At 40.8% G+C, this 15,126-nt stretch overlaps 1 protein-coding gene across 1 annotated transcript in view; it reads left to right on the top strand.

Moving 5' to 3' along the window:
- Positions 1-15,126, top strand: part of GRIN2A (glutamate ionotropic receptor NMDA type subunit 2A) — a 157,135-nt gene that overhangs the window by 94,744 nt on the left and 47,265 nt on the right. The window contains exon 4 of the mRNA XM_053957521.1: positions 8,567-8,681. Within this exon, the coding sequence (XP_053813496.1) occupies positions 8,567-8,681 (115 nt within the window). The remainder of the gene's footprint in view (positions 1-8,566; positions 8,682-15,126) is intronic.

Below are 15,126 nucleotides of genomic sequence, written 5' to 3'. Positions count from 1 at the left end.
CACAATTCTTTTCCTAATTATTTTCATTACCAAAATAACAGGGTAATGTTCTAGTCCAGTAACTGTTTGGTACTTTCTGCTTCCTAAGCTGACCAAACTTGGGAGAAAATTCTAATACAGATTTTCAGGAATTTCTTGAATCACTTTGTAATTAATAAATGGAGCACCGTTTGCCCCTGTGAGTGGCTGTGTGGCCCAGCAGGGCTCTGGGACAGCTGTGGTGTGTCCCTGGTGCCAGGGCAGAGCAGGGGGAGGCACTGCTGGGGGCACTGTCCCACCCTGGCACCCCCGTGCTGGCTCTTAATGCACGTGCTGACAGTGCCAGGGAGCAGTGGAAGCATCCTGCTAACCAAATTCTGTGCCTTAACAGTAGGACCTGACCTACAAACCAAGCAGTCCACTATTAATAATTGAACTCCAGTTTCTGTGAAAGTCAAGTTGTATTCTATTTTCTGTATTCTGTTGGGGTTTAAAATACCCTTGGAAGAGACACAAAAACGTGAACCTGTTTTGATAAAGGCTCCTATCCTATTGTTTGGCTAATACACTAGTGTAGACTTGAATTAAGTATTCAGTACTCAGCATAGCTGTATTCTCTAAATAATCTTTATTTTCTCATTAAACCTGCATGAGTACAAGAATGGGGCTTGTGAGTGCTAGGGTAGTGAGATTAGACTTCACCAGGAGATTCTGCAGCATGCAGTGCATGCTGCACCCAGGAATTACTAATAGGAGAAGCTGTAGTGCACTGTGGTTAAAAAAGTCACTTCCTGATGTGAAACACTGAGCTATGAAGTAAAAATACCTTTTTCTGTACTGGAGATTCTTTGAGCTTCTCCAACACCACAAGAACAAGAAGCAGGCTGTTTTTTAATTTAGAAATGTCAGAATTATACTAAAATGAATAAACTTTAAATAGTCTTTCTTATGTAATAACTCCCCAAGACTATTCCTGTCACATATAATCTGCTAGCAAGGCAAGTATATACAAGCATTTATGAGTACTAAGTAATCTTGGGGAGCTGACCAGTCTCTCCATGCCAAGGTGAATTACATAAGTTCACTGGACTTTCTCATTCTCATCACTAAATTTTACTTTTCTACTTTACATGAAAAAAATCAGTGCCCTAATTGGGGTTTTATTGTGAAGTGGAATCTTCACAGTTTCAGGTCCCAGATAGTGGAGTTTCAAATTGTAGACTACAAGATAAATGTATATGTGCCATATTAAGGAACTAACCTGAAGAAAGGATTTTGGAGCATGTTCCCAGTGGAAAGGGCTAAAGTAATTGTAAATAGCTTATGGATCTGGGATCTGCTGTGCTCTACCTGCCTGTCCATCTGGGAATCAGTGCTGGAGAAGTAGGGTTGAACAAGAGGACACTGCTGCAAGCTCAGAAGCAGAGAACTCAGTGGAAGTCAGGGAAGAAGCTGTGTAAGGGGATGCCTGAGCAAAACAAAGCTCAAAATAGAGAAAAACCCCAGGATTTTTAGGCTTCATCTATTGTAATGACAGTCTAATTCAGCTTTAAGCCCAGGATAGTATTCTGAGGCTATGCTATAATAGCTAATTTGCTTGTAAATGGAAGTTAGTAATGCTTTATGTATGAGTTCTCACATCTAGATAGCAATTTTATCTCTGTTTGTGAATAAATTCTATGTAAAGAATGCAGTGAAGTAAAAGCTCCTCCTCCCTCTTTCTCAAATCCTTTGAGTATTAAATTGGTTTGAAGATATATTTGTTTTGAAGCACACAATTTGTCTTTCCCCCATCACTGAAATTCTAAGATGCTTTTATTAGCTTCCTAGACCCAGAAGAAAATCAGGTTTGCTTTAGTTTTTGGAATGATCTGATCAATGCTCATTTCTGGTACACATGGGAAAGCCAGTTTCCCCCTGTGAATTAAGGATTTATAATAAAATATGGGGCTCATTTTCAATGCATTAAAAAACCACAGATATACATGTATATTTGTTATCTGTATTGATTCAGATCATCTTTTTCCATCTGGGTCTCTTGGAGACCCAGATCTCCCAAGGCAGAAAACCACTATTGTGTCAAATACTGGCACAGCAGGATAAACAGAATTAGCACCTCATTAATGCCAAGTCAGTTGAACAAACTCTTGTTCTCTCTGAAAAAAGGAAAACACAGAAGCAAACAAACAGCAAAACACAATAACCCTGCCAGTCATGGAAAATGCTGCTGCTTTGTGCATTGAAATGGTGCTGCTTTGTTTACAAGAGCACTCATGGTGTGTATGAAAGTCCTGACCCTGGGAGAGACATTTCACTGCAGCATTTCCAACCACACTGATCCTTACAGGGATGGGTGAGGATGGTCAAGCTGTTGCCATTATCCAAAAACCAAAAAGATGTGTCTGTCCATAGGTAGTCAGGTGTTTGCCACGTGGTGCTGACATTTGGTGAGATTCTGTTCTGAAATACAGCCCAGCTATAGGCAGGATTTAGAGACCCATCCTTCTGCAGTGAAGGTGTAGGTCCAGAAGTTATCTTACCCTTCCCAAGCACAATTTCCTTTATTTGTCATCACTGAATCAGGAGCAGGAGCAATGGGCAGTCCATAAGGCCAGGGAAAAAGCTTAGCTGTCCTTGCTATTGTGCTGCTGTTATTCTTCAGCACAGCACCTTCCTCAGAGGGAGAGGATTTGCTGTCCCCCTTGTCCTGATAGTCATTCACCAGGTTCAGTATTTTGATTCCAGCTTCCATCATGACAGATAAATTTGCCTCTTTTGAGCAAAATCTGGGATTAAAGGGACACAGTGGTTTGATGAATAATCCAGCAAATCTGTTTAATATTTTCCCACTTCCACATAAACAGCCAATTTATTTCTTCATTTAAGTCAGAAGACTTGGGAACAATAGGTATCATCTTCTTTATTGGATGATTGAAGGTGTACAGATATTTAACTAATTATATATGAGTCCAAAGTAAAACTAAACGTCACAGACAACAAAGGAGGGGTTGTGTAGGGGAACACTCGGCCCCACAGACCCCAACATGGTGCTGGTTTATTTACAAAGTGATTCAAGAAATTATTGAAAATCTGTATTAGAATTTTCTCCCAGGTTTGGTCAGCTTAGGAAACAGAAAGTACTGAACAGTTAATGGATTAGAACATTACCTTGTTATTGTGATAATTAAAATTAAAACAAGAGAACAAGCATGGCCTCTGGCAGTGGAGTGGAGCCTGCTGCAGGCACCATCCCCCTTGCAGGAAGCCAGGCACATATCATGGGGAAGAGTTTGGGATGCTTCTGAGGTGGTGCAGCAATATGTGATTAAATTAGGGCTTCTTTTTGAAATGTTGATGCTAATAATAGCATTAACTTGCTGAAAATTCTGGTCTTCAGTGACCAGGTGTTCATCTGTGGCACATCCCAGGGAGTTGGGCCCTTTCTAACTTTGCTGCCTCCCTTTGCCTCCCTCTCAGAAGAGTTCCCCAGGAGTTTTGTTGTTTGTCTGCAGAGCTGAGGCAAGATGACTTTTCCACAGCCAGTGGCACTGAATGCTTTAAGGAGCAGCTGCAGGAGGTCCCAGAAGCTGGCATGCTGTTCCTTTTGCACAGTCACTGAGCAGGTCCCTCCTGCTGGCTCCAGGCCTAGGGAGACACAGCTCCAGTGCAAGGGACCCTTGTGCAGGAGCGAGGGCTGGGAGTGGGAGGAGGACAAAGAGGAAGAAGTGACTCTGCATCACTGCAAAGGATTTGAATTTAGGAAAAAAAAAATCCTACATAGCATAAGATATAGAATAGACTTTAAAAAATGCATCAGTTCCTTGTTTAATATTGCAGACGTATTTCTAGACGTACTTCACACATTATATATTCTACATTAAGCATTTTTTGATTTAATTTTACAGAGGAAATCTGTTTCTTAATGATAAATAATGTGTCTTGGGGGTTTCAACTGGTAAGGATCATTCAAATGTCATGCTTGAATCATAGCAAGGAAGTTCAATAGTTCAGAGCCTTAACAAGACAGAGAAGAAAAGACAAAATTTGGTTTCACTCTTGCTTTTTTAGGTATGAGGCTGAGTGAATGCCAACCCTGGATAGGCTGGCTGTCTAGGTTATTGAAATGGTTGGGTTTACACTGTTTGCAGGAAAGAGAAATATCGCCAGATAACATGTTGGTTTTGAGACATTTCATCTGCTTTAAATCTCAGTTTGGAAATCCCTTCTTTGAGAGAGAAGAGAGAGAGTTTCTCTTATGCAACATGTATTTCCCCAAGTCTCTGCTGCTTCTCTTCATTGCCTGCAGTTCTCAGAGGTTTGAAACGCGGCCCCATGGTGAAGAAGACACTAAATAAAAAATGATAGTCCCTGATGATGGCACTGGGGAGTTTATCAAGTTTGATTATCTCATCTGAGGGCAGGAAATGTAGCTCTGAACTCATGGCAGAGGAGTCCCCTGGTCTTTCTTCTCCCTGCAGCTCTCAGGCCCTGTGCTTTGTTTTACAGGTCTAGGGACTAAGTTCTCTCATCAGAAGGTCACTTAGAAGTGACACATTTTCATTAAAGCCTCTGCCTAACCCATTCTATTTTTCCCAGCTGCTGGTGTGTTTGGGAGCTGCATTCTAGGTGAATTTCACACTAATTATAAATAAGCCTGTTACTGCAGAGCTGATTGTGTTCCTGAGCCCGACCAGTCCTGGAGGGTCTTGTGGGACACAGGTGGGTGGGCAGGAGAGTGTCCATGCTGAGGATGCTCCTCCCTGGCATCCCAGAGAGAGCACGTGGAGGGTGCTGAGGCTCCACAGGTGGCGTCACCCTTGCTTCTGTGTCATGGGATTGCTCTGCTGTGCTTCCATTCTGCTGTTGTTGGCTTTCTCAGGTCACCCTGAGAAGTTTTTGAAACTAGGGCTAGGGTTGATCTTTTTTAGGAGCAAAGTGACCTTAATAATTTACATAAAGTTATGGTTTTTTTCCCTGAAAATAATGCCCAACACAGAATCCACTAAGCCTTCTTGGTTTTGCTCTCAAATCCTTGGATCTGTTAGGAGAACACTTGTTTCTTGCATAGACATATATATGGTAAACCTCAAAAGACATGCCACAGCCTGCAAACATGTTTGCTTTTTGTACTATAGAACTAGAAAACCTCAAAGATTCTGCTCCAGGATTTCAACTGTTCTCATCCAGTATAGGAAATCCTTACCAAACACCTCATGGCCGAGGAAGTCCAATGTCTCCTGTGAGGAGTCTGGCCAGAAAGGCACCTCTGTGTCAGCAATATTGGATCCAAGCAAATGGTGCTCTGAAAACTGAGCTCTGATCCCTTTGGCAAAGTCTTCACCCATTTGTTAATTGAATTAGAGTCAATGAAGTTGTGATACTGTAGTTACAGGTTAAGAAACCCCAGCTTTTTCAGTATGTTCTGGCTTTCTGGATAAAGTTAGAATTTAGACAGGGATAAATATTGCATTTTGGCATTAATCTGAAGGTCTGTGTGAACTACTTGATCTTTCTGAGGCTTATAAAAATAAGGTTGGAAACCTTTAGAGAAGTTTGTAACCTGGGTGCTTCACAGGCTTGCTGTGAATACAGCAGCAAAAGTGTTCTGCTGTGGTGCTCCAACACTTCTCAGTTTTGTTGGGGAAAGTGGCAAGCAAAAATGAATTGTATAAATGTTTAAAGGTGTTTTTATAGTTAAGGTTTGGTTCTTTGCATGATAAAAAACCTATTTTGGGTTCGATGTGAGTCTAGCTTAACTTCTGTCAGAAGAAAGGTGCCATTTTGATGTAAGTATCACCTGGGGAATCTGACAAATTTCAGTTTGCAAAAGTTAATTAAGACTTCAGTGTCATAATACCATCACAAGGCCTTGTGCTGGTGTGCCTTTGCAAAGGCTGTAGCTTTAATGAGGAATGAAAACAGATTAACTACAAATCCAAGGTATGTTGCTAATTGCCCCATCAAAGTAATGAGTTCAAATAACTAAACACCTCATTTAGTTAAGAACAGGAATTTGCATTTCCAAAGCTACTTCAGAAATATATTTTATCCAATTCAAAAGCCAAAGACCTCTTGCACTGAATTAACCTTGGATAAACTTAAAACTCTAGAAGAGTAACATAATGTAAATTCTTCACAGCATTATTCCTAACTAGAAGCAGACAAGCACTGGGCATTTTTTGTAGGACAAGCAGTTTGGGATCGTGGCCAGTAAAAGCAGGGCAGGACTTCTGTTCTTTGCAGAGGAAAAATGGCAATTCAAAAGTGAGTGTAAGTTGTAAGCATTGATTTCTGGAGAACACGGCAGCTGATGAATTTTGTACAGAAGAATGTGCTTGGGGAAACAAGAATCTCTTTGAAGTACTTTTTTACTGCTGCAGTGTGAGAATCTGGGGTAACTCAGAGTGCGTCACTCATGGATACCTTTGTATCAGGATCAGAGAACACAATTTGAAGAGACTTTTCAGATTAGGGAATTAAAAAAAAAACCAAAAAAACCTTGCAAAATGTGTTTCTTTACTTAATGGCTGGTAAATGCACATGATTTAAAATATACACTGAGCTCACTTTTTCACTTTAGAGTTGTGGTTCATATTAGTCTTTTTGGAACATTTGAGCTTCAGCACTGCATCTTGTGACGGCCTTTGACTATCTTCCAGGCTAGGACATTTGCATATTAATCCCAAAACTTGATGAGTAGTGTTTGAAATCAGGGGTGGTGATCCTACTGAGGAGGGGTTCAACCTCCAGTCCAATCACCACTTTCTGTGTGGTTAAACACCCAGGTGAGCACAAAAGCCTGATGGAGTGCAGGGTGTGTGTGGATCCAGCCTTAGGAGGGGACACAAGGCTTGGCTTTCAGCTCTGGTGGAATGAGGTGGTTTCTGCCTGGCCTTGTCAGATGATGTATTCATTGTGGGGGGTGTTACCTCATGGGTGTGAACTGGGAGAGGGTGCAGAAGTGCAAATGCAAGTATTGCCTGTTTTCACAGCACATCCTTGATTTCCTCTTGTGTTTACTTCCTGGGCATTTTACTCCCTGGGTCACAGTGAATGTTATGCTGGTTCCTTACATGTGTGCACAAGTAAATCCTGTTTGGTGTTGGCTGCCTCTCAAGGTGGCAGACAAGCTTTTTGTTCCCAAGCAAGATCTTTCACTGTTGGATGAAAAATGGAATATACAGGAAATTAGTTCAACTGGGCAGCAAAGTTCTGTCAAGGGGAAAATTTTGACACTGGAATCCTGTAATGAAATGTGAGTTATTACAATGGGTGAATTTACAAATTGCTGTCAAAGTGGTGCTGAATGATGCTAATATGGCTGTTCAGGTGCACATTTATTTATTAACTGTTATGATACAATGCCATGATTTCTTCTGGGTCTATGTGTTTATTTACTGTGCTTCTGCTACTGGGATTTTTAGGCAGCTATGTCAATACAAAAGCCTTCTCCTTTGAATCTGGAGCTGAGGAATTTTGTCTGTGTCACATTCTCCAGGAGATTATGCCGCCACTACTGCTAAAAAAGCCAGCCATAACGACCAACCAGCTAAGCCAAAAATCCCCTCCAAACCCATACAAACATGTAAAACCATATTGGTGTCTTGTGGGTAAAGCACTACAGGTAATGTGTGAAGAACAGTGAATTTGTGCCCTTCAGAACACATCTCTCCATAGGATGGACATCTGCATTTCTGTCTGCATCAGTCTTGGGCTGATTTTTTTTCAATTAAATACACTGAGAATTCAGAGCAATTCAATGTGAATAACTTTAGACAACAGAGATGGGCTGGGAGATATATTGTCTTCTTCCCAAGATTTTGAATTCCAGTTTTACTTCTTACTGTGGGATAGCCCTGTCAGCTTTACACTAACAGTGTGGAGTTTTGATTTTTTTCAACAACATATTAAATTTTTTCATTATTTTTTATTTTATTTTGTGTCCCTGTATTTTTTTTTCCTATTCAAAATACTAATTAATTCATATGTCTTTTGAAAACTGTTGAAAATTAAGCTAAATACAAAAGAATGAAAACATAAATCCTTTTTCTTTTGAAATTACTGAACTGAATATTTACCAACACCTTCAAAGCTTTCATGTCTGGTTTTGGCATTAGTGGAATTTATCCTCGTGGCACAACAACAATGTGTGTAGCTAGACTTTTGGGAAGAGCTGACTCTTGGAGGTCTGAGCAGGGGAAGACAGATCGGATGCACTTTGCTCTCAGTACTACTCAGTGACACAATAGGACAATGTTACACACAGAGGTGATGTGGGCTTTTTTAAAGTGCTCCTGAAGAGCCGGTGAGGTTGTGCAAAGTGCCAGAAAGATTTTTCAGGGAGGGGAGAGATTAATCATATGCAACGTGGAAGCTGTTAAAAATGATTTCTGCATTGTAATTCATACATCAACAATATTTTGCTTCGCCTTGAGCTGTGAACTGCCTTGAAATGCCCTGAGTCCCCACACTGCCAGCACAGGCTTCCCACAGCACCGGCAGGGCTTGCTGCTGACCGCACTTGCTGCTCATTAACTGCTGGACAGCCCATTAATTTTTCAATGAACTTTTCTTGCTTGCCTTCCAGGTTTATGATGAATGTGACGTGGGAAGGCAGAGATTTGTCCTTCACAGCAGATGGTTACCAGGCCCACCCCAGGCTGGTGGTGATAGTGCTGAACAACGAGCGGGAGTGGGAGAAGGTGAGCGCTGCTCGGGGCACGGGCACGGGGCTGCTGAGGGACTGGGATGTGGATTCGTGTCACATCTCACTGGTTCTGCTCCAGCAGCTGTCACAGCACTCAGAAGAAACTGTTTTACACCATCCTGAGTATATCTGATGAGTTATAACAGAACAGTGAAGAAAAGCCACGTGGAGTTCAGGTTTCTGTGAAACGCACCTTGCATTTCCAGTTCTTCTTAAAATTTAGTAAAGTAAAATGGATAACTGAAAAATGTCCAAAAGCTTGGTCCTCAGCTACTTGAATCTGGATGGATTTTTATCTTGACGATTCCATACCTTTTATTTGCTTGATTTTGTGTTTTTTGACAGATTTTATAGTAAAAGCATACTTAAAAAAAAAAAAAACCCTGAAGTTCCTGTTGCATTGGAGAATAATCCTGTCAATGTTTGCCTAAAAAAATTCAGACTAGTCCAGACTACCTTGACTAGTCCAGGTAGACAAGTGATCTCCATATTGAGTTCTGCATAGGCTAGAAGGAAAAATGTCCTAGCATCAATGTTAATCCTATATGCAAGTAGTAAATGAAAAAGTTTATCACAAGCATCATTTCTTTTAAACTCCAATCTCAGCCTGTGGTTGTTTTGGCTCTGAGTTTTGCAGGCTGTGTCCCTATGTTTAAAAACTTGTTTTAAGAAACTGTTTTTAATATAAGACTGTAGGAAAACATACATTTAAATCATCCACCAGTTTTATTTTAAATTCATGAAATGTGATTCTGCATTATCTAAATTTCTGCTGAAATTTATGAATTCTTTTTGTTATAGTTTTAAAAACCCATTAAATCAACTTAAAACTCCAGTTTATAAGACTACAAGACTCTTCATGATGATGAATAATAATGACAAAATCAGAATTACTGAAGGACATCTCAATAAATATGCTAGTCATGCAGAAACAGAGAGTAGTCCTAGATTATGCTGTGTATTTCTTTATGTTCCTTTGATGCAAATTTAATTCTCTGGATAAATTTAATCCTCTCCAAATGTGTCAATCGGAATCTTTGGAGGAATCATTTGCTTACTAACTGTTATGAAAATTTCTTACCCTATTTTAAAATTCTTCAACAGTCTGCATATCATATATAATGTTCTGGAAAAATATTATACTGCTTGGGGAATATTATTAGCATGAGGTGCCAAAGGAAGAAATGCTCAAAGAGGCAGCCAACAATGCTTATATTAAAATAATTTCGTACATTTTGTACCTTGAAACTTCTCTAAAGAGACCCTTCAAAGGTCAAGGAGAGATGGGTTTGATTTTTTTGAAAAATAATCTTAACAGCAGCAGAGAAATACTGGATATCTGAACCAACATTATTTCCAAGAAATAACTCGAGCCTGTTTTAACCTTCCAGCGAGTCCCTGCCAGAGGATGAGGGTTTGGGGCGGGTTGTGCTGTGCCTGTCCGTGGTTGTAGGGCAGCAGTGCCCGCTCCCCCTGCGGCGCTGCGCTCAGGGCTCCCTGCAGGCTGATCCTTGGCTTGTCTGTGCACAGTTTTCCAGCTAGTAAATCCCTTCCTGCTCATTGTCTGGTTTGAGGGGCTCCTGGCAGGAGGAGCAAAAAGGGATGTATGTGATGGTGTGTGGCCCTGCTTTGGAGCCCTGCTGGTGAGGGCAGGGCAGCTCTGGTGGCTGCTGCTCCAGAAGGGCTGTGGAAGGTTTAATTAGGAAGGGGGCCAGGTTTAATTAGGAATTATGTCAGAGGGGAGATGTGAAAGGTGGCCAAGAATGCTCTGTCACCACCAGGCTTACTCTCCTGACCACAGTCTGATCCTTCCTCTGTGGATGAGGACAAATAAACTGACTAATCAATGATCCTGGCAAGCTGGACGTAGCTCTGGGCTGTCTGGGCACACCCCACATCTTTTCAGCAGAGTGTCATCGTGCACTTCAGCTCTGTTGACTGAGAGATTGAGAGGGCCCTTCTCTTCCACATGGCTTATTTGAACAGCTCTCTAGTGTTGTCTCAATGTTCTCTCCAAGTTGCAGGTTTTACCCCGTATCTCTTAGGCAATTTCTTTCCTCTTGTTACTTCCTCCTTGAGCTGTTTTGCTCAATTTCAAAACTGTCAAAGTTACTCATCTGAGATCTAACATTTGCTTCTCTGAGTTTCCAGACACGCATGTGCTTCTCCTTTCTCTTACAGTGTAGCGGGGAATATCACAGAATGGTTTTATTGAAGTCTTATTAAATATCCTCAATCCTATATGGAAAAATCAAGTCTTAGTATCTAATTAAAAAATTTACTCATGTGAAAAAATTGCAATGCAACAGCCTGTAAATCCTCATAATGTAACTAATGTACATACTGCAAGTAGCTAATTTATTATTTATGTAGAAAGAGTAATTGTGTTTTATGTGAAGATTTTTTTACCTGGTATTCTCCTAAAAATTCAAGATTTATTCTTAAAACCAATTTTTCCTTGGTTTTAATCTGCTTTTATTCAAATACGATTTTTCCTTGGTTTCAGAATTTATATGCTTCACTTAAAGCTTAAGGTTATAGAGAAGCTGTTCAACCATAGCTGGAGAGCATTTATCTCACCCCTCAAAAAATAAGTTATTTTTTCTTTACAAGTGACTCAGCATTGAAACTTTGAGGTGGTAACTTCATATGCAAGTGGGGTTGACTGAGGGGTTTGTCCCATATCAGATGCTGAAGAAAGTTGTTTGAATGATAATAGTTTGAAGACTGAAAATCACTTTTTGGGCATGTTTCACAGCAAGATATTTTGACAGATCCTAAAGCAGCTACTCAAACTTTTGACACCAACATTCCTATTCTTGCTGCTGATCTTGACAGGCAAAGGGGATGCTGTTCTCAAGGCAAGAGATTTTTAAGAAGACAAGCTTAATGTGCTTGTTAAAGTGAAACTTGATAAAATTTACCAGAGTTAGCAGTGTTGCCCAAATATCACCAAAGCACTGCAGGAACACTGTGCTAGTGCTCAACAGCCCTCAGAGGTTCAGCAGCCCCAGCTGCAGCTCCCCTGTTCACGTTACTTAGAGAGCTGGGACCTGCATGTCTCACCTGAACCATCAGCTTCACTGCGCTGCCAACTCAGTCTGCTAGTCTGGCTCTTTTCTTTTTTTTAGAATATTTTTTAAAGTGGAAATAAACCAAATCAATCCAATATTAAAATCATATACTAGAATATGATTAGCAGTGGCAAAAGTAGGCAGTGTGTATCACATATCTTAAGTGAGGTGGGGAAGACTGTTTTTAGAGATGAGTGTGTTCCATGTGTAAAGATAAGTACCAGGGTAAAACCAATTTTTACTGATGCTCCAGGTAGATACAGATAAAATTATCATGGTTGTCTGTATTCTGGGTGAATTTGTGGACTATGGCATGATTGCTAATGAAACACCACTGCAAGAACTGTTACTTTACATCCAGGTTTATTCTAAACAGAGCCTGTCATCTTTAACTTTCTACTAATGCAGGATTTAATGCAGAACTTGATTTTTCTCTGATTAAGTAGCATGTGCCAGGTTTAGAAGCTCTGTGTGGGGTTGTACACATTTGTGTCTAAGTAGGAAGGAGTGGGCAGAGGGTGCGTGGTTCCTGCCTGGAATAAACGACCCAAGGTCTTCACGGAGAGCTCCATCTGGCTACCAACATCCACCGTCACGTAGCCCAGAACAGACAGCTCCTGTAGCTGACTGTGCAGCTGACTTCACTAGGCAGGAGCTGAGAAACCCAATGCTCAGGCAGATTTCTGACAGAGCTTTTTAGCAGAGTACTGCGGGAATAAGAGGTCTCCATGGTAATTTCTTGTGAAATCTGGATTGATTTGAGCAAGGGTCATGACAGCTGAGGGATCCTTGTGTCTCATGATAGGTGTTCCCTAACACTTGTGAGGAAATGCAGATATTTTAACTAGAACAGATGAAATTGCCTGAGCTAATAATCTGTTTGCTGGGGTATCTTTTGTCAGTAGCTCTGTGCTGTAATGTGATATATTCTTTTTGCCTATAGCAGAAGCAGCAACATGCTCTTTAACATCTGTTGGGTTGTCATTCCCTGTATTCCATCCTTGTTGTTTTGTGTATTTAGTCTTCCTGTAAATATGCCCATCCTGACACTTACTGTCAGCTGAAAATTGCATATTGTTTCTGTATCAGTGAGCTTTTGCCTAGCCTAAAGGCCTTTCCTTTGACCTTACTCTGCTGAATTGTTTGAATTGCACCAACTGTTATGCAGCATTTCTTAAATCATATATTCCCAAGGAGGATCCCACCTCTTTGCTGCTGTAAAGGACTCTTAACTCCCATGGAAAGCAAAGGTGGTGTGCTTTGCCCCTGTTCTTTACACCTGTATATTAGAGAACAGGGAGACTTTGAGGGCAGCTCTCCATCTCTGAAGATAAAAGTATGTCTGTCTGGGCATTTCTGGAGAGCTGTAAGGTCTTCACTGAGCGCAGAGGTGACAAAAAATCTTCCCCCACTGGGCGGTGGAAGAAGGAGCTGTCAATTTGTTTAGCTCTTCCTTTCTAATGACATAATCAACTCTTAAATGGCTTCTCTGGTATGAGTCTGAACTCTGGCACTGCACAGAGTTATCTGGGCCGTTACCCAGAACCAAAACAGTACCAGCCACTGAGGATTTGGTGAGTGCCAATTAATAATTCCATATTGAAAAATGCGGCTGCAGGAAGTGGTAGCTTTTCTTTCTCCTCCTGTTTGTTTATAATCTCCCTGGGTCCTGTGTTTTCCTTGGAGCCCTGCTGGTCACAGGACTGGTGCCTTCCTGATGGTGTCAGCAGCAGCCATGAGGGAAGGGCAGGACATCTGCATTCCCCATATGAGATTTTGCAACAAATTTTGGAAATGTCAGAGTCTTTAAATGGATGTCTTCAAACCATTCAGGACTGTAAAACACTTATTAATAAGACATGGAACTGCTCAGTTTTGTCATTTAAATTTAGAGTTCCGTTGTGAAATATGGACTTTCAAAGCATAAAAACACAAAGGTTTGCAGCAGCAGGTGTACAGCAGGTGCTGTGTCTGGAGGAACAGTTTTGCTCTTGTGCTTTGTTCTGCAGCTGTTATTGCTAACCTGAAAAACTCTATTTTAGATTTTAGTTATTGATTTAAAGTTTGCCATAGTAGCTCTTCCTTTTAAGTGGAAAAGTGTAATGAAAAAATAGTAGTAAATAGTTTTTCAATAAAGAAAGATGGGCTAGGTTTTGTATTTGCTCAGCACTATTTTCTTAACTGGGACAGCTCAAAAAGTATGTTTTGCAATGTATGTGTGTTAAATGTAAAAGGAACATCCCTGAAAATCTTTCTCTTTTGAAAGGTTTGGCTGGCTAGTCCTGGGAGTGCATTTAGTATCACTGTTGTCATGTAACATTTTTTCTTACAAAGGGATGATGGGTGTGTGCTGTGTACAGCTCCCATCTGCTGGAGGAGGGTGACAGGACTGAGGTATTAGTTTGTTTTTGGTGAGATATGCCGGTGTGACAGACTCCCTTTTTGTGCCACCACTGGTAACAGGGAAGCTCTGCTCAGGATCTGGCCTTGCTCTTTTTCTCTGGTTCAATGGCCTCTGTGAGGGTGTGAGCAGGACTGTGCCAATCATCCTTACATTGTTCAGAGACTTCTTTGGGATGCAGAGGGAGGGGCACTCTGAGGTACAGCAATGTGTGCAGGGCTCTGTCTGCCTTTGGCTGTCACACAGGAACACACCAAATTCTTCATTGTCACTCTCCTTGCCTGCAATCTTCCAAAGATAACAAGGCTTGGATGAAGTGGTCAAAGCACAAGTGTCAGAGTCAGATGTGGGGAGCTTTAGGCAACAGTGGATGGGATGAGATGAGCACCCTGTGACTGCTAACTCAGTCTGACTTCAAACAAGCTCTTCCATGCTCTCAGCTATTTTCCCCTTCCCTTCCTGCATCCTGTAGAGATTCAACCAAAGGGAATATTCCAGACTGCATGTGAAGTGGGAGAAAATAGGAAAGAATGTGCAAGTTCAAAAGAAATACAATGGTTATATGTACCATTGCATATCTTTACTTGAAGATGAGTTTTGCACCAATCATAGTGAATCAACAGTTTGATATGCTGTTGAAATAATATTTTTTATGTAATTTCCATTCTTTTGGCTTTAAATTGACGATTTCTATGGGTTTGGGACACAATCTGTCCTAGAAATGTTTCTATTGCCCTTTTTTCAAGTGAAGGCCACCTTCTGTATTTTTCTGGGATCAAACCCATATTTATTATCAATATAACTAGGAATGAAAGAAATTTTTCATAAGTCTCTGGATATTTCATGTCATTTGTATATATTACAGTAAATGTATATGCATGCACTTTTTGATAGTTCCATAATGAAGCAGGTCTTCATTTTTAGTGTGTTACCCACAGCTTGAATTTTCTTAAAAAAAAATATTT

The sequence above is a fragment of the Vidua chalybeata genome, chromosome 16, assembly GCF_026979565.1.
Source record: "Vidua chalybeata isolate OUT-0048 chromosome 16, bVidCha1 merged haplotype, whole genome shotgun sequence".
In the NCBI taxonomy this organism is placed as follows: domain Eukaryota; kingdom Metazoa; phylum Chordata; class Aves; order Passeriformes; family Viduidae; genus Vidua; species Vidua chalybeata.
The sequence above is the reverse complement of the archived record's forward strand: the minus strand, read 5'-3'. Positions and strand labels throughout refer to the sequence as shown.